The 25039-nt window shown below is 42.8% G+C and overlaps 1 protein-coding gene across 16 annotated transcripts in view; it reads right to left on the bottom strand.

Annotated features, from left to right (window-relative positions):
- The window catches only part of CELF2 (CUGBP Elav-like family member 2), a 707230-nt gene that overhangs the window by 166843 nt on the left and 515348 nt on the right, over nucleotides 1-25039 (bottom strand). For 15 of the 16 annotated variants that reach the window (XM_066278852.1, XM_066278847.1, XM_066278845.1 and 12 more), the window contains one exon: nucleotides 14674-14870. In XM_066278852.1, the coding sequence (XP_066134949.1) occupies nucleotides 14674-14851 (178 nt within the window). In that variant the 5' untranslated portion in view covers nucleotides 14852-14870. Of the gene's footprint in view, nucleotides 1-14673; nucleotides 14871-15035; nucleotides 15172-25039 lie in introns of those variants that run through there. The other variant, XM_066278853.1, reaches the window with a different exon arrangement.

The raw sequence follows: 25039 nt of genomic DNA, 5'->3' as shown, positions 1-25039 counted from the left end.
TCAAACATAAACAAAAACCTAACCAAACAAACACTGACTAACCTGATTTGGAGAATCTTTAAGAAACAGCATAGAGAGTTAAGTCAAAATTTGACTTCTTTATCAGATTCTTTTAACTATATAATCTGTTAAGAAAACCTATTCAGAGTTGGTATCAATCACTACAATATTTTTCTTTTCTTTTTTTTTAAGAGAGAGAGAGGGAAAGGAAGAGATAGGAACAGAGAAAGACAGGGAGAGAGATAGGAAGAGAGAGAAGTGAGAAACATTAGACACATAGTTACGCCACTTTAGTTGTTCACTGATTGCTTCTCATACATGCCTTGACTGGGCAGTGACTCTTTGCTAAAGCCATTGACCTTGGGCCTCAAGCCAGTGACTTATGGATCATATCAATGATCTCCACTCAAGCCAGTGATCCCACGCTTAAGCCAGATGAGCCTGCACTCAAGCTGGCAATCTCGGGGTTTTGAGTGGGAACTCAGTGTCCCAGATTGGTGCCCTATCCACTGTGCCACCACCTGTCAGCTACCATATATATATATATATATATATATATATATATATATATATATTTTTTTTTTTTTCCCCCTGAAGTTGTAAACGGGGAGGCAGTCAGATTGATGCCCTATCCACTGTGCCACCACCTGTCTCATATATATATATATATATATATATATATATATATATATATATATATATATATATATATAAAATTTATTTATATTTTTTTGTATTTTTCTGAAGTTATAAATGGGGAGGCAGTCAGACAGACTCCCACATGCGCCCGACCGGGATCCACTCGGCACGCCCACCAGGGGGCGATGCTCTGCCCATCCAGGGCGTCGCTCTGCCGCAATCAGAGCCATTCTAGTGCCTGGGGCAGAGGCCACAGAGCCATCCCCAGCGCCCAGGCCAACTTTGCTCCAATGGAGCCTTAGCTGCAGGAGGGGAAGAGAGAGACAGAGAGGAAGGAGAGGGGGAGGGGTGGAGAAGCAGATGGGCGCTTCTCCTGTGTGCCCTGGCCGGGAATCGAACCCGGGACTCCTGCACGCCAGGCCGACGCTCTGCCACTGAGCTAACCGGCCAGGACCTACAATATTTTTTAACTAAACAGAATGTAAGTTCCATGTAAGGTATGCCTTCATTACACACACACACACACACACAGATTTTTAAGAGTGAGAGAGAGGGATGTTCATGTTTACAAAACCTGATGTTAATGTACTCATTTCCTTTTCACATTTGTGACTCTTCTAATAATTATCTTAACAATACTGTGTCCAAAACGAGCACCCTGTACAGGCTTCTGAAACCAGTGGTGATTCTGAATAGGCTGTAGGGAGGATTAAAAACCAGCCTCTGTGTGGAAATGATCTTCGTGAGGATGGTTAGAGTTCAGGAGGCAGAGTGATTCCGGCCTTGAAATTCGGTAAACTTCACTGCCTTCCTGGCCACAAAATACTGCTCTAATTCCAATCAACCATCTTCAAAACTGAGTGCTGCTGGTAATGAAAGAGGCCGTGTAAAGGACAATGAAAAACCTGCGATAAACCTTCAAAAGTAACATCTTGTTGATGATAGTTTAGTCAACCTGTCAACAACATCAACTTTGAACAAATCATAACAGAAAGGTCTGTGTGCCAAAAACAAAAGCAGAACACACCTGAAAACCCAACTAGAAAGTTGAGTGCAGTATTAACACAGCCCAACGTACTGAGCTATAACATGACACGAGGCCTACGATCATTATAAAATGTACATGGAAGTTTGGGCCAAAGCAAGATAATCCTAACTGCAATTATTCTGAAAGAGTCCACTGTCTTCAGAGACACTGGGATCAAGAATTCTGAATACTTACTGAGGTTTGGGATCTCTAGGTCTTTGATTCTGAGTTTTAAATACTAGTTTTGCCAAATAGGATCCTCTTTTCCCCAGAGATCACTGTTTTTGATGACTGCCCATTCCCCTGCATTATTCTAACATGCCTTTCTTTCCCCATGGAATGCTGATTTAAATGGTGTATAACGTTTTCCAGCAAACTAGTTGAGAAAGAAACATTAGAAGGTTTCTGTGCACTAACATTTAAAAATAACCCTTCCCAATACATATTTCACAAAATCAAGGTGCCATTACCGCCGTGGCTAACGCTCCACCTCTGTCTTTCTCTCTGTATCCACCATGTATGTCTCACTATCCTGGACTCAGTTCCCACCCACCCAGACACTACAAGGGGCAATTTTCTTCAAAATTCTATAGACAATTTATTCCTCAGAAGTCCGCCATATAGACATATCCACTTGAAGAAATGGTGTTCAAAGACATAAAGTTCTAGGTTACCATGATGTTCGAAATAAACGTGTGTGCGTGTTGTACACATGGACACAAATACCTCCCCTGAGGGTAAGGCTTTTCATCACTCTTTCGTGTCAGCTGGCTGTGGCTCGATCAGGTAGGGGGCAGACTTTCTTTTTCAGGACCCTGCTGGTGTGCTGCCACCATCTCTGTGATGTCAAGAGGAGGACTGCAAACTGCATACCCTTAGATTTAAGAGAGAACCCTCAGAAAGGTTCATTTAGTGAAACTTCAGCCTCTTATTGTCCTATACTCACTAAAGGGAGGATAAAGAAGAAAAAGTAAAAATGAATAGAAAGGCAGAAGAGGATATGTGGGCATGTAGCTGAAAGGGAAAAGGGTAAACTCCTACTATCACATGACCTTGGGTTCCCTTAACACTCTCGCTTCTCCTTTATTATATGAACAGCACTGAATTCTCTACTCACGGAGCCTCTCTCGAGTATATTTTCCAAAAAAACAAAAAACAAAAACAAAAACAAAAAACAAAAAAAGCACCCACATGCACACATGCACATCATGGAGACTGCTAGCCCCAAGCTGGCTCTTCGTTTCGAAAGGACTGATGGCAGTCCTGTCTTCCAGAGTACTCAATTCTTTCTCTCCCATTCAGGCACACAAGATGGCCTGTTAGTTTTTATATTCTCAGCCCTGAGTTTCATGTCTTTTCTTTTTTTTTGTATTTTTCTTATGTGAGAAGTGGGGAGGTCCTGCATTTGCCCAACCAGGGTCCACCCAGCAAGCCCACTAAGGGCCGATGCTCTGCCCATCTGGGGCCATTGCTCTGTTGCAACTGGAGCCATTCTAGCACCTGAGGTGAAACCATGGTGCCATCTTCAGCATCCGGGCCACTAAGTTCCATGTCTTATACACAGTAGGCAACCATAAATATTTATTGCCAAATGACTGGTACTTTAGTAAACACTGTTAACTTTCTGGGTCACATCTTTCATTTTCTGTTCTACATTAAATTCACTATTAAATGGGACCCAGGGCTTTCAAGAGTGGCATAAACTCCAAATCCCTCTTACAAAAGAGCTGGCTATTAAACCTCCAGAAGCGCTGGCCAGAGGTCCGCTCCCGGGAACCGCTAAGTTAGCTGCCCCCACCATCTCTTTAACTTTCATAATGTTCTCGAAGTTCACCACCTCTTCTGTAGAAAAGTTTGGCTCAAACTCTATACTTTGCCTGCTGTGACAACATTTTAAGTATAAGCAGTGGAATCCTAGGGTTTAACATTAATTGAAAGAGCTTATCTATATATAGCCTCACACTGTACTTTTAGCGTCTTCAAAACTTCAATCATATTCTCTTCTAACTTTTTTTTGAGAACACAATCCCTCTTTTAACGTTTGGCTACAGCCTTTCCCCCTTTTCATTCTTGTGACTCAATGCTCTCAGGCTTTTCAAGTTAACCTCCCAGACCTTTCCATCTGGGCGCACCTCCCGGACCCGCGAGGCTCACGCTGCTCTTCCTGAGAAGCCTCTCTCTCCTTGATATGTCTTCAGTAAGGCATCCTGACATCGGGCCCGTGGCCTACATAGGAGTGAAAAGCACTTTGTGACCAGTGGGGGCTGACCTAGTCCTCACTGGTGGCTGCTATCTTCATTTGTAATAGTTAGCTTTTTTTTTTTTTTTTTTTGTATTTTTCTGAAGCTGGAAACGGGGAGAGACAATCAGACAGACTCCCGCATGCGCCCGACCAGGATCCACCTGGCACGCCCACCAGGGGCAACGCTCTGCCCACCAGGGGGCGATGCTCTGCCGCCACCAGAGCCACTCTAGCGCCTGGGGCAGAGGCCAAGGAGCCATCCCCAGCGCCCAGGCCATCTTTGCTCCAATGGAGCCTCGGTTGCAGGAGGGGAAGAGAGAGACAGAGAGGAAGGAGGGGGGGTGGAGAAGCAAATGGGCGCTTCTCCTATGTGCCCTGGCCGGGAATTGAACCCGGGTCCCCCCGCACGCCAGGCCGACGCTCTACCGCTGAGCCAACCGACCAGGGCCAATAGTTAGCATTTCAAGGGACCATTCTGACCTCTTGTCAGAGGCTTTGTTTCTTATGCTCCTCACTCTCCCTATTACCACATGTCTAGGGTGCAGTGCTGTTTCCATTAAACTATAGGAGTTTGGGAAGCATTTTTTTTAAACCTTAAAAAGAAGAAGGCAGCAACAAAATAGTAACATCTCTGGGACTTAGCTGGGGAGACATTATGAACATCACAGAACTCTGAAGGTGAATATGAAGAAATAGGTCTTGATCCACACACATTAGGCTGTGAACTTGTCCTACATAGGACTAACAATGCCAAAAATATTTTCAAATGATCAGATTCTGGGTCATTTAAAGAGTGTAATGAGTGGATATTCTGTTTCCATCTTTAATTCATTTTCTGAATTCTAATTTATGACCCTCTAATGGAAACAGAGAAATTACATTCCTTTATTCTTCAAACTGATTACTGTCTAAAGGATATTTCTCCAATTTAGTTTCTCCAATTTGAATTAATGCTAGAATGTGGATACCAGATTAGGGACACCTTTCTCAGTCATTTACATAGAAAGTGAAAAAATATTGATCCTAATACTGATTCTTGTGCTGTTGCAATTGCCGTCCCCATTATCCTGGACCCATTAGATTTTATCATTATAACCTGCCTGTTCAGCTAACTAGCTCCATTTATAGCAAAACCTGCTTGCTACCTATGTGTGTGTCTATGTGACTCAGCAGAAGAGAGCAGAAACCCAAGTACATCATAATTCATTGTTCCACATATGTGTTCTTTTCTTTATCATATGTGCTCACCAAAGCAGATTTGAAAATGCAGAGTCTTTAATACATCTAACTGGTCCAGTTCACTGAAAATGTATCCAGTCTGATTTTCCATTGCATTTCACAGTATGGGTCAGAACAGTTTCAATTCTTTGAATAACTGTCTTGAAAGCCAACATCCTATCACCCATCATTCCTGTTACCAGAGCATGTAACCCTATACTAATCTGTTGCTAAATCATATTAGTTATTGTCTACGTTTTCCCATTTGGCCAATTCTCTTTTCATCCCTTTTTAGCACCCAATGGTTTTGAAGAGCATAATGACTGTTGTACATCCTGACACACATGTCTAATTAGAGGAAGAGCTGTTCTAGTAAGAGGTTTGGGCTAGCCAATATTAAAACACATAGCATGAGGCTGGATGGTCTGAGGCCCAGTGAAATTTGGACAAGGAACAAAGACCTGAGACCTCAAGGCTAAATCTTGTTAGCATTTGGGAGCATATGTCCAAGGATGAAAATTCATTCTTTTCAGAATCTATGAATACAAGATATGAAACATGGTACTAACTGTACTAACAGCATTGTACATTTTTTTTTTTTTTTGTATTTTTCTGAAGCTGGAAACGGGGAGAGACAGTCAGACAGACTCCCGCATGCGCCTGACTGGGATCCACCCGGCACGCCCACCAGGGGCGACGCTCTGCCCACCAGGGGCGACACTCTGCCCACCAGGGGGCGATGCTTTGCCGTGACCAGAGTCAATCTAGCGCCTGGGGCAGAGGCCAAGGAGCCATCCCCAGCGCCCAGGCCATCTTTGCTCCAATGGAGCCTCGGCTGCAGGAGGGGAAGAGAGAGACAGAGAGGAAGGAGGGGGGGTGGAGAAGCAAATGGGCGCTTCTCCTATGTGCCCTGGCCGGGAATCGAACCCGGGTCCCCCGCACGCCAGGCCGACGCTCTACCGCTGATCCAACCGGCCAGGGCCAGCATTGTACATTTTACTGTGGTTGGCATTCTTACAGATAATAAGCTTCTTCAAAAGGTACATAATGATTTTATTTATATCTTTAACGCTAACATTCTGAGCACTTCTAAAATATAACTTAGATATGGTTCATTTCAAATTTTAATTAGAAACAAAGTTTGAAGAAGGAAGAAAGTAAACCTTGTAACCCAATTGCCTGATTATCTGAGGCCTCTGGAATACAAGTGAATAAGAGAGAGCAGGTCATGCTACGCCAATTCCCAGGTGAAATATATGTGTGTCAGAGTGACTAACAGCACTGCCCATCTAAAACCCTTCTCTTTCCTGGTAGGAAACTGGACTTCTCATTTCTAAATGCTGGTTCCATAATGACCCACAGGATGGCAATCCAGAGTGGTACCATTGTATAACTGATGGTGAAGCATCTCCCATGTGGAGCAATCTCGTTCGGTACAAATAAAAAGGAGACTAAGACTTCAAAGCGGGCACACTATAAATGTACCGATGGGAAATGCACATTGTGAGATTGCCTAGACTTAGCTCTTCAGTCAGCCTGTAACTTGTGTTGGAGAATTCCAACAGACATAAGCCATGAAGCCCTGAGTTTATTTTTCATGTCAAATTTCTGCCAAGAAATTCATCCCCCTTTTGTCCAGAGCCTGTTTTCTTTATTTTTTTGCTACTTTAATTCCAGAAATGCAAATTACTCGGGACAAGATGACTGGGGACCAGCTGGTGTCCCCCTGGACAAAGGAGAATCAAAATGGTTAGAAACAGCCTCAAATAATTTATTTTTGTCTTTTATTTTGGCCCTTTGGGTGTGTCCTCTATATCTACCCCCTTCCCTGTCCTCTTTTTCTCTCTAGAGAGGTAAGAATCAAAATGTGCCCAGGAGAGATACTATCTGCCAGGCTGGAAGCTGTTCTTTGATATCAGCCATAGAAACAGATCTCTGTGCTGGACAGATGGAGTGCAGACTCCCAGCACTAGGGTGTGGAGATTTTAAAGAGATTCTCACTCTAACGTAAGAGAGTTATTTACCGTTTCTCTCATTTACCTCAATCAGTTCTATGGGCGCAGTATGTGTAAGTCAAAATAACTGAAACTTCCATTTTGGAAAAAAAAAATTGTTACATTTTTTAATATAACTATATAATATAATGAATGACTCCATCTCTCTCAGGGATGTAATAAAGATCCCTGCCTGCATGAATTCAAAGAGTCTGACTGCATTTTATGTTTATCCGGTAGGACCTTGGTTAGCCAACAAAGAAAGCATGTCACAATAAGTTATACAGTGATTTCTGTTAACATAAAATTAATTCAGGATGAAAGCATCCTTCCTGCAGGCCACCGAGGCAACACTATCAAAACTGGGACTGTCCCAGAGAATCTAGGGCAGCAACACTAGTTTTCAAGAAATTTAGAGCAGAAATCCTATCCTCTGCCTGTGTGCATTAAAACATAAAATTGGCTTATCTTCCTACATTTTGAATTCTTCCTCAATTACTAATCTCAAGATGACATCACTAAAAAAAAACTGGCTCCAGGTCCATTTCTATTACTTAAGGGAAGTTTCTGACAGTTGTTTTTTTGGGTTTTTTTTAGAAAGAAAGGAAAGACATAAAACAGGAAAATGAACCTCTCCACTCCCACTGCATTTCTCCAATACGATCTCATTAACAAAAAGGGGGAAAGTGTTTTTTACAAACCTTTCATATTTCAAAGAAGAATAAACATTTTAAGATTTATCAACTCCCTTTAGTCTAGCAGCATTCACATTGTTCTCTCACTGAACATGTCAAACACTTCTGAGGTAGGTATTATTGCTATATAGTAAGGATAAAAAAATCAAGGCACATTCTCTAAACTAGCTTGTGATAGTACATGTGTAAGTCTCCTGACACGCCAGGGCCTGTTCTCATTCTACCAAAGCACAGAAGAATCTTCTGGACTCAAAGCCGTCCTGCCAAATTCAGAAATGAGTAACATTAGGCTTTGGTACCTTTCACCCTTCTCCTCTCTGCCTCCCTCCCCCTGTTAATTCCCAGCCATCTCATCTCATTCTCCAGAAACCTTTCCATTGTACTGAACTGGGATGAGATTAGAACAAACTTAGATTTTATTAATGAATTCTTGAAGACTGAAGTAAAGGTTTTACGATGGAAAGAAGCAACTCATATTCTGTCACCGTCTAAGCTTAGTAGAGGTGGGGAGAAGGGTCAAATGACCCAAGGCGAGCTGTTGCCCAGGCCAGTCCCTGGCGCCCCTCTACCTGCAGCTTGACCAACAAGAACATGACATGGCAACGGAGTCAGAACCAACACAAAAGCTGCTTCTTTGAAATTTAAAGTTAATAACCCTTCCCACAGGAGCCTTGAATTTGGTCTTTGTTCCACCCAGAAAACGCTGGGATCTAAGCACTGGAAGGGGCCGCAGCTGCAAAGCCGTTACACCATGACTTGAGCAGAATTCAAGCAAAAAAAGGAAGTCTTGTTCTTCAAGCCTGTGACACGTAGTGAGAGTCAACACAAGTCACTTCCCATTTCTAGTTCTCCTCTTGCTGAGAAGTTGCCAAAGAGATGTTAAAATGGGATCAACAAATCAAGAGGTTAGGACTGAGGGTCCATTTCACCATCCAATCTCAAATGCCAAATGGTCTTATTCTAATCACTCAGTACAGACTCCTCAGTGTTCCTTCATGTAAAACCAGATGAACAATGCCTGACCAAGAGCTTAGAAAAATGTAACTAACATTCATCAGAGTAAGCTTTTTCAGGGTGCCATGAACATGGGTTACAATTTTGATTCCAACTACAATATCAAGAGAGAAGATCCAAGGCACAGAATTTCTATACCACTATGATTCTGGTCAGCAGACTGCGGCTCGCGAGCCACATGCGGCTCTTTGGCCCCTTGCATGTGGCTCTTCTACAAAATACCACGTGCAGGCACTACCTTGATAAGGAATGTACCTACCTATATAGTTTTTTTTGTTGTTTTTTTTTAAAGGGGACAGAGAGAGTCAGAGAGAGGGATAGACAGGGACAGACAGACAGGAACGGAGAGATGAGAAGCATCAATCATTAGTTTTTTGTTGCGCACTGCATCACCTTAGTTGTTCATTGATTGCTTTCTCATATGTGCCCTGACCGCAGGCCTTCAGCAGACCGAGTAACCCCTTGCTCGAGCCAGCGACCCTGGGTTCAAGCTGGTGAGCTTTTGCTGAAACTGATGAGCCCTTGCTCAAGCTGGCGACCTTAGTGTCTCGAACCTGGGTCTTCTACATCCCAGGCCGATGCTCTATCCACTGCGCCACTGCCCGGTCAGGCCCTACCTATGTAGTTTTAGTTTAAAAAATTTGGCTCTCAAAAGAAATTTCAATCGTTGTACTGTTGATATTTGGCTCGGTTAACTAATGAGTTTACCGACCACTGCACTAGCAGGTTCGGAGCTTGGTCTCCCTAGACACGATCTAGACCTGCCATGTATTCTACTGTCCCTCATTCATGATCTCCAACTCCTCAGCCCTTCCTTTTTCTTCAGACTTTACAGGCTTCTGTCTTTACTGGCTTTTCTACCTTAGACCTTAGAGAACACTCTAGTGCATTCAATATCCTTCCTGACCTTCTACCACATCTGTCTGGGTCATTTCCAACTCAGATTTCCCGATGATTCTATTGCTCTGCTCACCCATGGATGGACAGACATAGAACCACAACTACTAAGACCCACTCAAAATTAACACAGCCCAAATATAAGTGGGCCCATCCTGCTCTCCAATAACCCTGCTATTCTTTCCCCTATTGGCAGTGGTCTCCAACCTTTTTTGGGCCACAGACTGGTTTAATATCAGAAAATATTTTCACGAACCAGCCTTTAGGGTGGGACGGATAAATGCACAAAATAAAATTATGGGACTTGCGTAAAAACTGTGGTATTTTTAAATATAATTGTCGAACTTACAAGACAAGCATCAAGAGTGAGTCTTAGATGGATGGAACAGAGGGAATCTGGTCATTTTTAAAAAATAAAACATCGTTCAGACTTAAACATAAATGAAACAAATAATGTAAGTTATTTATTATTTCTCTGAGAACCAGTACCAAATGGCCCACGGATTGGTACCAGTCTGCGGCCCAGGGGTTGGGAACCACTGCCTATTGGCTTTTCCAAAGCTATCATTTTAAACCTTTTCTATTCTTCTTAAGTCTTCAACTCTACCTCACCTTCTAAGAAAAGTACTGTCTACTGAGAAGACAGAAGGCATCTGTCCTGATTGTCCATTTTCCTCATTAGACCAAAATTTGCTCTGGGTTATTTCCCGCTAACTGCCCTTTCTGCCCTCTAACACATGCTCTCAGCCACTCCTCCTGTCTCGTCAGAGACCCTGGTTCCTATCATCCTTACACCTTCACCACTGCCTTTCACTCTACCTTGTTATCTTGTTTTTTATAAAAACAAGCTATATCCAAGCTCTCTTTTTTTATGACCAGGCTACCAAGTCCTCCCAACCACCAAGTCCAATGGCATTGTTTTTGGCCTGCATCCTGCTTGACTCTTCTTTGTCCCCATGGACACAACACAATCAAAACTGAACTGAATATTCTTCTTCCCCATCCCCACCATCGCTGTTTTCCCCATCTTTCCCAGTTAAGCCAAAACCTCTTGGTCATCATTGCCTCAATTTAGTCAGCCAGTCTCCTTCCTTCCACACAGTCATGTCCGTACCACTCAATTCTTCCCTCTCCATGGCCATGACAGAGAGTGTCCCTGTTTAATTCAATGTACAGTACTTCAGACAGCAAACTGCATCAATCTCCCAGCTCCTCTCGCCTTCCACATCTAACAAACAAAATGCAAATATTTTAGCCTGAGAATTAAGATTCTCTAAGACAGCGGTTCTCAACCCGATGGCTTTAGGTGACCCTGTGTTTTGGTCATTCTACCCCCGCCGGGGTCGCGACCCACAGGTTGAGAACCGCTGCTCTAAAAATTGGACCAAGACTGTATTTCTAGACATTGTGACCTTCCCTTCTTCCATTTCATATATTTTACATTTCCTCTGAACTCTGGAAGAATTCATAAATCCCAGAAGCCATTCTTTATCTTCCCACCTCCATGCCTGAATCAGGCCAGTTTATCCACGTGGCATGTTCAGCATTGTTTTTGTTTACTGAAATACTCCCCCCACCCCAAGATTTGGTAGAGATGCCATCTTTTCCTATCTCCTAGCTGCAAGTGATCCATTTCTCCCTTGAACTTCCAGAGTTCAAGTATGTTCATCTCTTCCTTACTTTCTCTCATTTCACATTCTTTTAGATTATAGTTACCTATGTACTCTCTGTATTGTCCCTTTTAGATTTCAAATTCTTGGGGACACAGAAGATGATAATAATTATAATAACCACCACTACCACAAAGCTCCTGCCATATTCCAGCTCTGTGAAAACACATAACCCCATTTCAGCAACCCTATGAGCACTGTCTTCACTTTTAGATATGATTAATATGTGATTAATATGTGATTAATAATATGCCCAAGGGCAACACACAGGAGTGATAGAGCTAGGAATTGAAGTTAAGCTTGTCTGACTTCAAAAGCCATGCTCTTAACCACTATGTGGTATTTCTCAATATCCATATACTTGACCAATAATCATGGAATAAAACAACCTCTCCATGAGTCCTAGTAGGTGGGATAGTTGGCTTTGCCAGGTTCCTCAGAGTTGCTGAGGCCGCATGATCAACATATACACAGGGAGAAGAAACAGAAAGCTTGGGCTCTAGCTCTTAAAGGATGATTTCATAAATGGAACAAAGTTTTTAAACAGAACATCAGATGCAAAGTGAGAGAAAAATCTGATTCACCTGGATTAGGTGACACCCTGACCTAGTCTCCTTCCTTGGAATCACTGATGTGTTAAGGTAATGATTCAAGGCCACTCCAAAAACATCACTTAGATCATTTAAACCACATTCAGAGTGTGCTTTTAAATTCTAAGCTCTGAGGCTCTGACATCAGCCATGAGAAAACATGGTAACTGTACTCTGTTGGTAGAGTCAGGACCAACGTAAATGTGGGGTCCTATTCTACATACAAAAGGTAAATGACATATGATACACATGGGTATCATTGGAAAGAAAAATGGTGGTGTTGGTCTCTATATGTAAGCAGCTAAGAGCTCTAATCCTCCAAGAAGAATGTCATTATGTCATTATACAGCTCAAATCCCATCATAACAAATACCGTTACAACAGAGATGTCTGTATAACAAAAACCTTTTCAAGCTTTGGCTGACAGCCCATGTACTTCAAGCAATATTTGATGTAAGATTTGGAGTTCACGGTAATGAGAACTGACCTATATTTCCAAAGGTAAGATTTGAATGATTTCATCTGTAACTTTTATGCCATGATACCATGAGTTAGAGTGATGTACAATCTAAAGTCATGAGGATAAAAACTAAACACAAAGACAGATCCAAATCAACCCTGCTCTTAAAGGGCAGAATTCCTTCTTTTCACTTGGAGAACACTTAGGTAAAGGAAAAGGCCTTTGACCAACCCTGAAATGGAGCATAGCAAGGCTGGTTTGTGACCTCATCTCATGGAAAGGCAAGATGGTGTCGCACACGAAGACAGATGGACTGTGCTCCAGTTTCTATTACGCCTCTTCCTTGCTGGGTAAACTGGGCTACATTTCTTAACTTTTTCTGAGCCTCATCTGCAAAAATGTGACTAATACCACCTACTTTCAGGATTTCAGTAAGACCTAGATAAGAAAACCCATGTAAAACTCCTAACATAGGACGTGGTATACAGCATGGGCTCAAAAAGCACTCCTCAGGTTTCCCTTTCCCTCCAAGGCTGTGGGCTCACACATACTATTTTAATGAAGTTACTTATAAAATTCAGTGAATGAAGAAACTGCATAAGAAAAGAGAGAAATGGTCAAACTAGGCCATACACAAGTACTCTTTTTGGCTAAAGAAAGATGTCTGTGGCGCCATTCTCCATGGTAGCAGGGCTCTCACACGCTAGGGCCAGTCCAGGGCATTACACTGTCTTTCTTCAGTAGAATACTGTGGAAGGTTAAGTACTGAAAAACAAACTTTAGTCTCCTCCATTTGAGAAACATGTAGGCAAACAGTTTAGGAATATGACCCATAAAGATTCTTTTAACACTGCCCTAATTTGTGATGTTTTTAATCCTTCTGTTTTAGATATCTAATGTTCTATTTTTCAAGTTAGGGACAACCAAGTTTTATATATGTTCTTTTGAAAGCACTCTTGGGTGTTATGTGATTATGTTCTGAGACAGAAAAGGAGAAGCTTATGAACATAATATGAAGGTATGTCTGTTTACCTTTCTAACATAAGTATCAGGCTTTTAAATATCTTATAAAGTTCTAAAAAGTCCTGTCAGATCTCTGCAACTATAGGGAACAAGGAATGGCCCATTTCTCAGAGTCACAAAATGTCAGCATTTTACTGATTCCTTAGTCTTGAATTCCTTCACCTTGACAGGAAGAGGCTTAGAGGAAAGTGTGTGCTGATTTTCACATGCTCAACAATGAGCACATGAGAGGCTACATAAAAATAACAGGCTGAAAGAAATATGAAGATATAGACAAAAAGGAAGTGTAGACCCACAGAAAAACAGAAAAGCCCTTGGTAAAAAGACCAAGAGATCAAGAATAGAGAAAGAACAGGATTACTAAGGCAAGGTTAAAATATCAACAGAGACCAAGTGGCAACAGAGGAAAAAATTTAAATTCAGTCTGCACAGAGCTTGCAAAGGATGACTCCAATTCACAGAAGCTTCCATGTGGCACAAAGGTTTCTGGCTTCTCCCTCTTTTAATAACTGTACCCCCAGCCCCCAACATCACCCTCATCTTAAAATGGAGGCAGCAAAAACCCACCAGATTGTACACGTGAATCTTACCACTGCTAAGGGCGTGGAACACAAGCATTTTGAAGGTGTGCTATTTCAGGCCACTAGGGTGTTTGTTACCCATTCCCCAAAGACACACTTCACCTAAAGATGCCCATCTAGACCCCAAGAATTGATGTCCCTCCTAAAAGCGAACCCTTTATTCCTCAGACCAGTGGCATCACAACTGTTTATAAGGCACTTCAGGATGCCCACAGGCAATGGGAAAAGTGAAATGCAATTGTAATTACATGAGCAATAATGGCAAGGTAAGGGTAGAAAGAGTTTCTCCTTAAATGCAAGGCTGAGAAAGACTATTCCTCAGAGAGGCAGCCGCTCCGTGGGAGGAGAGCAGCCTGCTGCCTAGAAAGTGACCTCGGGAGAGCAATCACGCGCCCGGCCAGAGGCGCGGCCGCGCCCCTCCCTCCGCCCCTCCTCCCCGCGCCCCGGCCAGCTCGGTCCACCTGCCTGCGAGGCGGGCGGGCGGGCGGGGGCGCGGGGAGGAGCTGGCCGGCGCGGGCGCCGGGGCAGCGGGCGGCTCCCACTCGCAGCCCTCCCTCCCGCGATGCCCACGAGGCCCACAACCCGTCGGCGCCCCCGACCGCGCATCACCCCGCTGACTGTACCTTTACTCTGGGGAGGGTTCTGACTCCGGTCCCGGAGGACGTTGATCTGGTAGACAGCTCCGTAAGGCTCAAAAAGTTCTTTCAGCTCCTTTTCCGACCAGGACCGGGGGATCTGCCCGACAAACATCTTAATGGCATCTGGGTCTGGTTGGTCTGAGTGATCCAAAGCGCCGTTCATCTTGCTGGCTGTGCCGTTACTGTCAAAACGGGAACCGGGAGCCAGAGTTAGGGCAGCACGGTGAGGGACAGGAAGAAAAAAGCCGGGGTGGGGGCGGGGAGGCGGAAGGAGGAGGAAGAGGAGCGCGGGGCAAAGTGCCTAATGACTCGTAGAAATTTGATGAACTAAAACAAAGCACAGGCACCATTAGATTGCTCCTCGGTGGCAGCGGCGCGGGCTCGCACTGCAGGCTGCTGCTGCTCAGCACCCCGCCCGAGCACAGGGCAGCGCCCTGCCGGCTGTCACCCGGGGCGTGGACATTTTGAAACCCGGCTTGCGAGGCAGCTGCAAGTTAAGTGCAGGTCTCGTTCTGCAAGGCTGCCATCAACGCATCCGCAGCCTTATCAGCCTCACACTGGCTCTCGTGTGGAAAGAAAGGCAGGGCTGGGTTTCTGCTGGATGCCTCCCCCCCCCCCAATCCCCTCCTCTTTTTGGAGATTTTTGGGAGAAGAAGAGAGGTGATAATGATAAAGTCACATGAAAAGAAAATGAAACACTTGGCAGTCGGTCAGATGACTAATGCAAGATGCTGATGATGAATTTGCAGAGTGCGCGAGGCATCCATGTGTGCATCAAATTAGTACGTTGTTGCTGCTCAGAATGGAAAGTGCTCCAGCAATGCGGCTGGCTGCAGCCGATTGGCTGCCTACGCTGAAGAAAAGGGCCAGGGCGGGGAGGGGGCTCCCTTTTAAAAAGCACATTGTTTATGGGACCCAGGCACAAAAGATTTAATTCAGAGAAGCAAAGGCGATCTCAGAATTGCCTGCTTTGTGCAAGGAAAAAAAAAATAATGCAACCCCAGAAAGTTGAGTTCCCGCTAAAGGACACTGAATATTTCAAATCTTTCACACTCCATAAATTGCTCTCTGTATGTCTGACTTCCAGATGTTGCACTTGAGTTCTAAACAATCTCACGTTTGGAAGAGAAAAGAGGAAAGTCTGCCTTTTCTTCTCCTAGCTTCAGTAAATATTTGAGGATGATACAAAGAACAAGAACATAAACCTTGACATATCAATCTTCCTTAAGATTTCCAAAGCCCCCATTTAGAAGAGAAAAGGCTTGTTTAGAGCCTGTGATTCTAGTCATTACCATATTTTATGATGATGAAAGCGTTCAATTTTTACTTGGATTCCCCCCCCCCCATTTGACCTTCAGTTAATAATAAAGCAAAACCATATACTCTCAGAATGCCCCCTAAACCCACCTACTCTGCCAAGTGACAGGGTTGAATGCCCTGGGCAGCTTTTATTTACAGCACTGTGCTCTCGGTTTGGCTTCTCAGCCTGTGACAATAAAATGCACCGAAACAAGTGCAAACCTGGCAGACAAGATATCCACAGAGCCATGTCCATGCTGGTCCTCCAGCCCCCAGCCTAAGACACAGGAAGGCCAGAAAAGGCTCACATAAACTACAACTTGATGGTGGCAGGTGTCATTTCACTATAGTCTTGGGGTAGTAATAAGAAGGTATTCAAAATGATGGCAAATACTCTTCACTAGTACCTGGCTTTAATTTCCACTTCTTATCCCCTTATTTTATCCCCTTATTTTACTACTTTATTTTTTTTATCCTAAAGATAAACAATCAAGTGGTCTACCTTGAAGCACTTTCAGAGCTTTCTCTAATCAACCTCATTGTTATAAAAAAAGGTCTGCCAAACAAAATATTGAGCGCAAACTCTTCTTGCAACAATTTAGGCGTAATGTAATGCTTGTTTATATTAGAGATCAATTGTTTATCTTGTTCTTGTACATCTTTACTTCTTTTCAAATCAACCCTTGAGGATTCAAGAAACACTTTAACCTCATGGAACTAACTTTGGTGGGGTGGAGGTGACAGAGCCCAGCACAGAGCAGAATGCAGCGTTCACAGCTTGCTGAGAGCTTCAAGTGTGGCAAGACTTATTTCTGGGACAGGAAGGACTTGTGGTTAGTGCTGTTGACAATCAGCTAGAACGAAAAGAGGAAGGCATTGCCACAGGTCTCAACTAACACAGAAGAGAAGTTCAAAAACATGGGACCTCTGCATCGTGGCTGTACAGAGCAGTTAATGCGATGGAGGAGCTAGGTGAGAGGAGACAGTCCTAAGATCTAGACTCAGAATTCTAGAGCAAGCATTCCTGAATGTCTCTCCAAATGAGGGGATATTTTCACTTTCTCAAAAAATGCATTCACCGAGGAACATAACACAGAAGAAACTGAGGTCTTTATGTTGGTGAGCCCATACTGATAACCCCTCTCCCACCAGCCACACTTCAGAAATGGCTGATGACCTCTTATCATCCTGAGGAAGTGGGGTGTCGGAGCTGAGGGCATGGGCTCTGAATCCTAGTATCACCTCTTCCTAACTGCCACTCTAGGCCTCAGACTCTTCATCTGTAAAATGGGAATACAAACTCATCTCCTTCAGTCACATGGTTTGTAAAGGACATGGCCCAGAGTTTCTAATAAGTGTTAGCTATTTCTATTTTTAATCTTTTCTTTGTGGTTGTGATGTACTTGAAATGAGTGACCATCACATGTCTACTTTGCAATCCAAATTTTCTCATAGTATAGACTTAAACACAACTCATACCCTAAATAATAATAATAATATGTATCTTTTAATGAACATTAATAAGCCAGATACTATGCTAGGTGCTTTACATACATTATTTCTAATCCTTATAACATCCTAGGGAACATATTATTTTCCAGTTGCAAATATCTGAGACATAAGCTCCTTTCCTAAAATTATCAGCTTATAAACTATAGCAGTAGAATTCAAACCTAGGTCTAGTGGGCCCCAAGGTACAAAATACTTCTAATCCATCATGTGGCCAGATACTGCATCGGCTCTGCCTTGGCCTAAGAGTGTACAGCTCATTGAAAGTCTATGAGAAGACAGGCCAAGAACAAGACTTACTTACTGGGTCCCTGGAATCCCACTGCCAAATAAAATATAACACTGCAAGTAACACATACACCTATCTTCTTTCTATCTGCGGGAAATGCAGAACTTGAGAGTCTGTAAAGACTGCGTTACAGCTCACATTTTCTCAATAATTACATGGGTGTCTGCATCTCCACAGATTCCCTTTTTCTCTATTCCCACAGAGTCACCTCAATAAGCGCCTCTCATTCTCATCTACATACCTCCTTAACTACTTGCATTTTGCAAACTGTCCCAAAGATTTGTATCAAATTTGCATAATAATCCCTTAAGTAAATCCAAGATGTCTAGTTGCTTTACAAATCAACAACAACAACAGTACGTCTTCCCACAGAAAGTTTCTGTGCAGGAGAGGTGTCCCACCCACTCACAATTGACATATTACTGAATCCCATGCCCCACGGTACTGTAACAGTCTGGTTAACTTTATTCCAATGCCTACAAGCTCCTTCTGCTTTGGATTCCCAAATTTCTGCCTGGCTGAGATTCATTTCTAGCAAAGACTTACTGACTTCTTTTGTCTTCATGGGGCTGTCAGCACTGACATTTCTAAGTAAGCCAAATATTGTGTGTCCAACAGCTAAACCTTTGGGGGTACTTGCCAGAGGTCACAGGAGAGCCAATGTGCTTCAAAGGGGTAATCATAGGAACAGATAGCCCAAATCTCAGCAATATTCTCAGTAAGATTTATTTACTAGAATTTGATATCAGGCTTAGAAAACTAGACTAGTTCACTTCTCTGCACTTCCCAGACATCCTCAGCACCCACTACAGTGCAGGGATTAATTCAAATTCAAATATTTAATATTTAAATAAATATGGGCACAGAACATACTACACAGATTATGTATCATAGAAACGTACACCTGAAACCTACATGAGACTATTAACTAATGTCACTGCAATAAATTTAATAAAACAATAAATACTGTAGAGCATCCAGAAAATATTTATTAAGGGCCTACTGTTTTCTAGAAACCTTTGCTGGGTTTGACATCCAACATCATGACCCCCATTTTGGAAATAAAGTAATTGAGAGTCATTCCTATGTCCACCCTTAAGAAGAGATGACTGTAGAATCTGGACACATTAAGATGTAAAGGCCAACTGCCATTGCTTACTATTCCATGAACTGGGTTTCTCTAGGGGGATGTTCCCTGTGGATTCAGTGGCCACATGCAGGCCCTAGACACAGCACATACATCTCTGCTGGCACCAGTTCTACAAACTACAACCAGATCCTGAGTGCCAATTCCGCTTCTGCTCTTGGCACAGAGCCAAAGACAAGGCTCCTCCCACATGGATCCCATATGGAACGGGACCTACAACTTAGAGAGCACTGAGCCAGTGGGCACTGGTCGTATCCGTCTCAGAGACAAGAGGGAAATATCAGGAAGAAAACGAGAGTGCTTCCTTTCTGCTTTCGGCACAGGCACTGACCTACTTCCTCACTCTATTTCGGAGTCAAGAGAAGTAGATCAAGAGGATATGCAAAATCCTTGGAGATTACTCTACACAGCAAAATATTAAAATTATAATAATTGATTGAAATGTATTCTTAACATTATTAATTTGAGGACAATAAGCTTTTATATGGCCAAGAGAATTGCAAGTTAATGTTTATTTCCCCTGGAAAATGTAAACTAAAGAATTGGCATTTGTATTCTTTCTTTTGTTCCTTGGGTAGCAAGTGCCTGCATTATATCTCCTTTATTTACATAAAAGGAAGAACAACAAACTTACAGAAAGGGTATGAAAAATGCCAAGTGGCTATAAATAATTATATTAAGGCTGAAAAAAAAGATATAAAATGCCACCTTCACAAGATATATAAACCTGAAACTAAAACACAAAGGTCCCTTGTCTTTGAGAAATTCTGCACAGAGATACCTAATTTCTCTGGTGCTTAATAATCTTATTATTCCCATACTTTTCATCCGCTTTGCTTTTTTGTCCTGTATCAGTTCTGTCCAACTCTTTGCAATGACAGAAATGTTGTAATCCAACATGGTAGCCACTAGTTACATGTAGCTACTAAAGACTTGAAAAGTGGCTAGTTCAACTGAGAAACTGAATTTTTAATTTTATTTCACTTTACATTAAAATAGTTATAAGTACAAATATGCCTTTTAAAAATAACTAATTAGAGTTGAGATTCAGTAAAACATTGTTTCATCAGGACGTTGTTTGGGGAAAATAGGAAGGAGGAGGCAGGAAAGGGGGCATGGAGACTTGAGGCGCAAGTAGCAGGTCAGGGGGACAGCAGTAGGAGGTCAGGCTGGCAGGCGGGGCTCTTGTGACTTAGCATTACATTAACTGTGGGGTCCCAAGCAACTCATACAATCACTCTGTATCTCAGTTTCTTCACTTGTAACACAAAGAGCAAAACAATTTCCCTCTGGCTCTTAATTCCTGTAGTTCAACAGTTACAGTTTGGACCCGGATGATGAGACATGGAAAAGATAATTTCATAACATGACCAGCTGTCTGAAATGTTGGGTGGATTCCCTGCCTGTGTCCAATTTAGTCCCCGGGGTCTCATAAGTGAACATGGGCTGGGGAGCTGACAAGGTGTCACCTGCACTGCTGAGAGCAGCCTGCAGGCTCAGGCAGAGCCGCCGAGCGGCTAGTGTGCTGGGGCTGCTGCCAAAGCGTCCTCTCTCTCCAGTTGTGCTAATTCTTCCTAATATCCCAACTGCAGCCGCATCATTCCAGTCAGCTGACAGGCCACTCTTTCAAAGGGCCCAGGAATTTATTTTTTTTAACATCACTTGTACTTAAATAACAGCACACAAAGAAACAGGCTTTGTTTCGTGATCAGAGGAAATTACCCAAGATTGAGTTGAAGGAGGGAAGAGCGGAAAGAACCCAGTGACGGGCCTGGTGCCTTCTGGTGGGTAGTAGAATGGGCATGGAATTCAGTGTTATGAACCATCTCTTACATTCATTGTCCTTGTTGCTGTTATTATTTAAATACCAAATTCTCTCCTCAACTGACTGGCAATGTGGTCCCCGGATAGAAAACCAGCTCATTCCCATCCCGTGAAGACTACACCAGAGCCTTGGACAAGGCCCCACCCAGGAGCCTCCACCCTCTGCTCTAAATGCACCACAACCTCTCAGTTTGGGAAAAGGAATTGGCTGTCATCCAACCTCATGCACTAGGAATAGGTCCTCCCTTTGAAAATGCACCATTTTGGGGTCACCATGAAGACAGCCTCCATTTTCTGTGACTGCCTTTGAACACAGCAGCTTTGCTACTGGCTGATGCAGCCACATCTCAGTGGAATCCTGGGCTGCTGAATGATTCTGGTAGACTCAAAAAAATCTCTAGGTATGTTTTCTCACCAATGAGATGATAAAACCAATGGCATGCCTATATTTACCTGGAAGGTATTGTTACTGTTTATCAAGTGTATTCAAAGTGATCTGAGTCACACCCATACAGAATGAGGCCCCAAATCTGAGGAGAGGCCTCTGTAGATTGGCTGAGTTCACAGATGACTGACTGGATCAAATGGTACCCTAAGTCAACAATTTTCAAGTTCTTTCATCTTATAGCACACATAAAGTAATTACTAAAATTTGGCAGCACACCAAAAATATATATATTTTTACTGATCTGACAAAAAAAATAGGGTATAATTTTGATTCAGTCACATTAGATGACTACTGCTGTGTTGGCTATTGTCATTTTATTTTATTTGACAGTCAATATAAAGGAAAAGACAACAGTGCCCCTGACTAATAGTCAGGTGTTTCATGAATAACAATGCTTGTGGCACACTGTTTAAAATCACTATCCTGAGTAGCAGAAGGAGGCAAAGGCTTTCTCCAAATGCTCAAACCGTAAATACATTAGTTCCTTTGAAGAAAAAGTTTATGTTTCCTAGAAGTACACTTACATGTAATATGCTCATTCCCAACGCTTTGCCAAAATTTAAAATTAAATTTTAATTAAGAATATATGGAACATCATTCACAGACAACTAGGAAAGAACACATTTGTGATGGGCATTCTGGTGGACTACTGGAGTTAATGTTAAATTGTGTTTGGTTGGAGGTCTAAAAGCTATACAGAGACTCCTCAGTTTCTAATGGGGTTACGTCCTGATAAACCTGTCATAAGTTGAAAATGCATTTAATACACCTAACCTACCAAACATCATAGCTTATCACGGCTTACCTTAAACATGCTCAGAATGCTTAGATTAGTTACAGTTGGGTAAAATCATCTAATGCAAAACCTACTTTATAATAAAGTGATGAATAGCTCACATAATTTATTATGCATATCGCTTTCACACCACCATAAAGTTGAAAAATCTCTAATTGAACCATTGTGAATCAGAGGACATCTAAACATTTGTTTATCAGGGCGAAATATAACCCTAGTCCCAAAGAAAATGCTGCAAAACATAGGCCTTTGGGCTCACCAAGCAAAAGGGAAACCTTATTACCTTATCTCAAATTGACCGCTAGTAAAAGGCAGAAAGCTGGAAAACCCCCACAAAGAAGAAAATTTGGAGGAATCCACGGGGAACCTGGAGTCTGAACACACAGTAACCCTCACTGGGAAGGCAGTGAGGCATTGGCTCTGGATAGCCGCTGTCCAGGGAACTCATTTCCTTCAGTGATTTACCAGAAATAGTTCACTGGACTTCAGAGCGGAGCAGAAAGCGCTGGCACAGGGAGAGGTTTCTTAGATGAACTTTTAGCAATGGCAACAGGGAATAATAACCACACAGAAGATTCATATTGGGCCTCCCATTTTCCAAGTGCTCCAGGTGCTCACGTTGGTGAGCCCTTCCCCCCATGACTGAGGTCAGGGTCACTGCCCCCATTCTACAGATGGGGAAAGGAAAGGAGAGAGGGAGCCACCGGAGTCTAGGTTTCCATGGCTGAATCCTGCAGAAGCCACCTGCTTGCCCAGGCAAGTACTTGTAAACAGCCCTCTGTAGGACGGAGAAGACACCGGTGAACTGCCCATCAATTAACTAAGAGAAACATGACTCATTATGAAATCAAGACAAATGTGGGAGGAAATTCAATACTGGCCTGAACTTTCCAAACTGAACATTGATTTTTACCAGAAATGTCTCCCATATTCCTACTCAAATAGCTAATGATGAAAATAAGGGAAGTACACTGAGACAGCGGGACATAGTAACTGTCATGGGTTTCAGCAACTGTGCTTCTCACAGCACATACCTCCCTCTTCACCACAGTCTGAAACAAAACATCCTGCCAGGACTTACTTATCCAAGAGAAAGCAGCGGGAGAGTCTTCACAATCCTCTCCACTCACTGAGGAAATGCTGGTGGTGAAAGTGGATTTCAAACCCACCTAAGGTTTATTCTCACACATAGTCCTTTCCTTAAATTCATATTACAGTTAGTTATTGAAGACCTGCTTTATTCAGGTACAATGCTAGGTTTGAAGGAGAGTTGAAAAATATGTAATTTATGCTCCACTCAGCCAATGAGAAAAGACAAACATATGCATAACAAAAAACCAAAATACAAAGATAAGGCCCACTTCAGAGCAATAGATAGGGGCTGTAGTAAGCCAGCAAGTGTCTAATTTGGCCACGGGGACTGGCATTCAGCATTCTAAACCAGACTTCCCTGTGATCAGATTTTAAAATGGAATCTGAGAAAAAAATCAGAGGCAAAGGATGACAATCTGTACCATGTCACTGACTTGGCAAGGAGACCGGAAGAAAACAACTGAAGGAGAGAGTAGGCTGTGGTGAGGGTGCAGAGGCTTGACAGACAGCAGGAGCCTTGCCTCTCCCATGGGCGTGCATCTGACACGGGACCTGAGAACACGGACAGAGCACCTGCACAGACCCACGGCTGGCGGACCAGTCCGTGTACTGCTGGCCCTCACGCTGGGCGACTCAGCCCGGTTCCCTATCTACGCTCACTGGCAATGCCCTACACTGGGCACCTGCTGTCATCTATAAAGCCCCATCCATCTCCACACTTTACTCAGAGCTAATTCCTCCAGAGATGACCCTCTCTCCATTGTTCCTGTCAGTCCCTACCACTCAGTGAACTGGTTATGTCTATTCAACCCTCTCCAGTTTAATCTTTTATAGCCACAGCTGACAGAAGCCTCTGGCCCCACCTCAAACTCTGCATATCCAAAGATAATCTTTTCTTCTAGTTAGATTTTGTATTCAACTCCTCTGTTTTTCTTACTGGCTCAAACTGCTCTGCCATGCCCCAAGTCTGAGAAGAAGGACGATGTCTTCCACAGAACTCATCAGGTGGGTTATTGCTAGCCTAATCTCTTCTCCTCTGACCACTGAACCCACAGAAAATATCTAGCTGAGCTCCCCATCAGTTACATGGTGCGAGTGTGAAACTGTGAGGACAAAGGTAACTTAATCATTAATTCAATACATATTTATGAAGTGACCCCACAATTCAGGCATTATTTAACCCCTTAAGTAGTGAGTTGTTTTTATTTTTTTCATGCTTGCTGGGAGTGAGTTTTTTTTCAAAAAATGAAATTAGTGCCAGTTACTCTGGATGGTCAGGAGGCACAAGAAAGTAAATGAATGTTCGTCCTAGTGAGTTTTTTTCATGCTTGGTGACCTCCAGGAGTGAGTTTGTTTTTTTTTCCAAAAAATGAAATTAGTTCCAGTTACTCTGGATGGTCAGGAGGCACAAGGACGTACATGAACGTCCGTACTGCTCAGAGGGTTGAGGTGCTGGGGATACAGCGGTGAATAAACTAATGTATTCAGAGATGTCATTTGGAAGGTAAGCATGGTCCCTTGAACTCAGTCTAATATCTTCAACATAACTTTCTGGACGAATAGATTTAATACTGCAAGAAGTCTTACAATTTGTAAAAATTAAATCAGATATTACATACTTGTTACATTATAAAGAACTGCGTTATGCCTTCTAGTACTGTTCCATTAAATCTGAGGGTCAAGACACCCATTGCCAAGGAATGACATGCCTGTTTTCCTATAAATAGCCACTGGATGCACTTCTTCTGACACAGCCACTGTTTTAATTGTGGCTATCCTGATGCTAAAACCACTGCAAAATTGTTCAGTGAGCTCTCTTACCTACTTTGAACTAAAGGACAAAGATTTTAGTGACCTTTGTGCTTGCCTGGCATTTGGAACTCTATCTACCCTTCTGTTAAATATTGATTATCTGTCCATTCATTATTCATTTTATCATTTATCAAT

This window comes from Saccopteryx bilineata, chromosome 5 (genome assembly GCF_036850765.1).
Source record: "Saccopteryx bilineata isolate mSacBil1 chromosome 5, mSacBil1_pri_phased_curated, whole genome shotgun sequence".
NCBI classification, from domain to species: Eukaryota; Metazoa; Chordata; class Mammalia; order Chiroptera; family Emballonuridae; genus Saccopteryx; species Saccopteryx bilineata.
The sequence above is the reverse complement of the archived record's forward strand: the minus strand, read 5'-3'. Positions and strand labels throughout refer to the sequence as shown.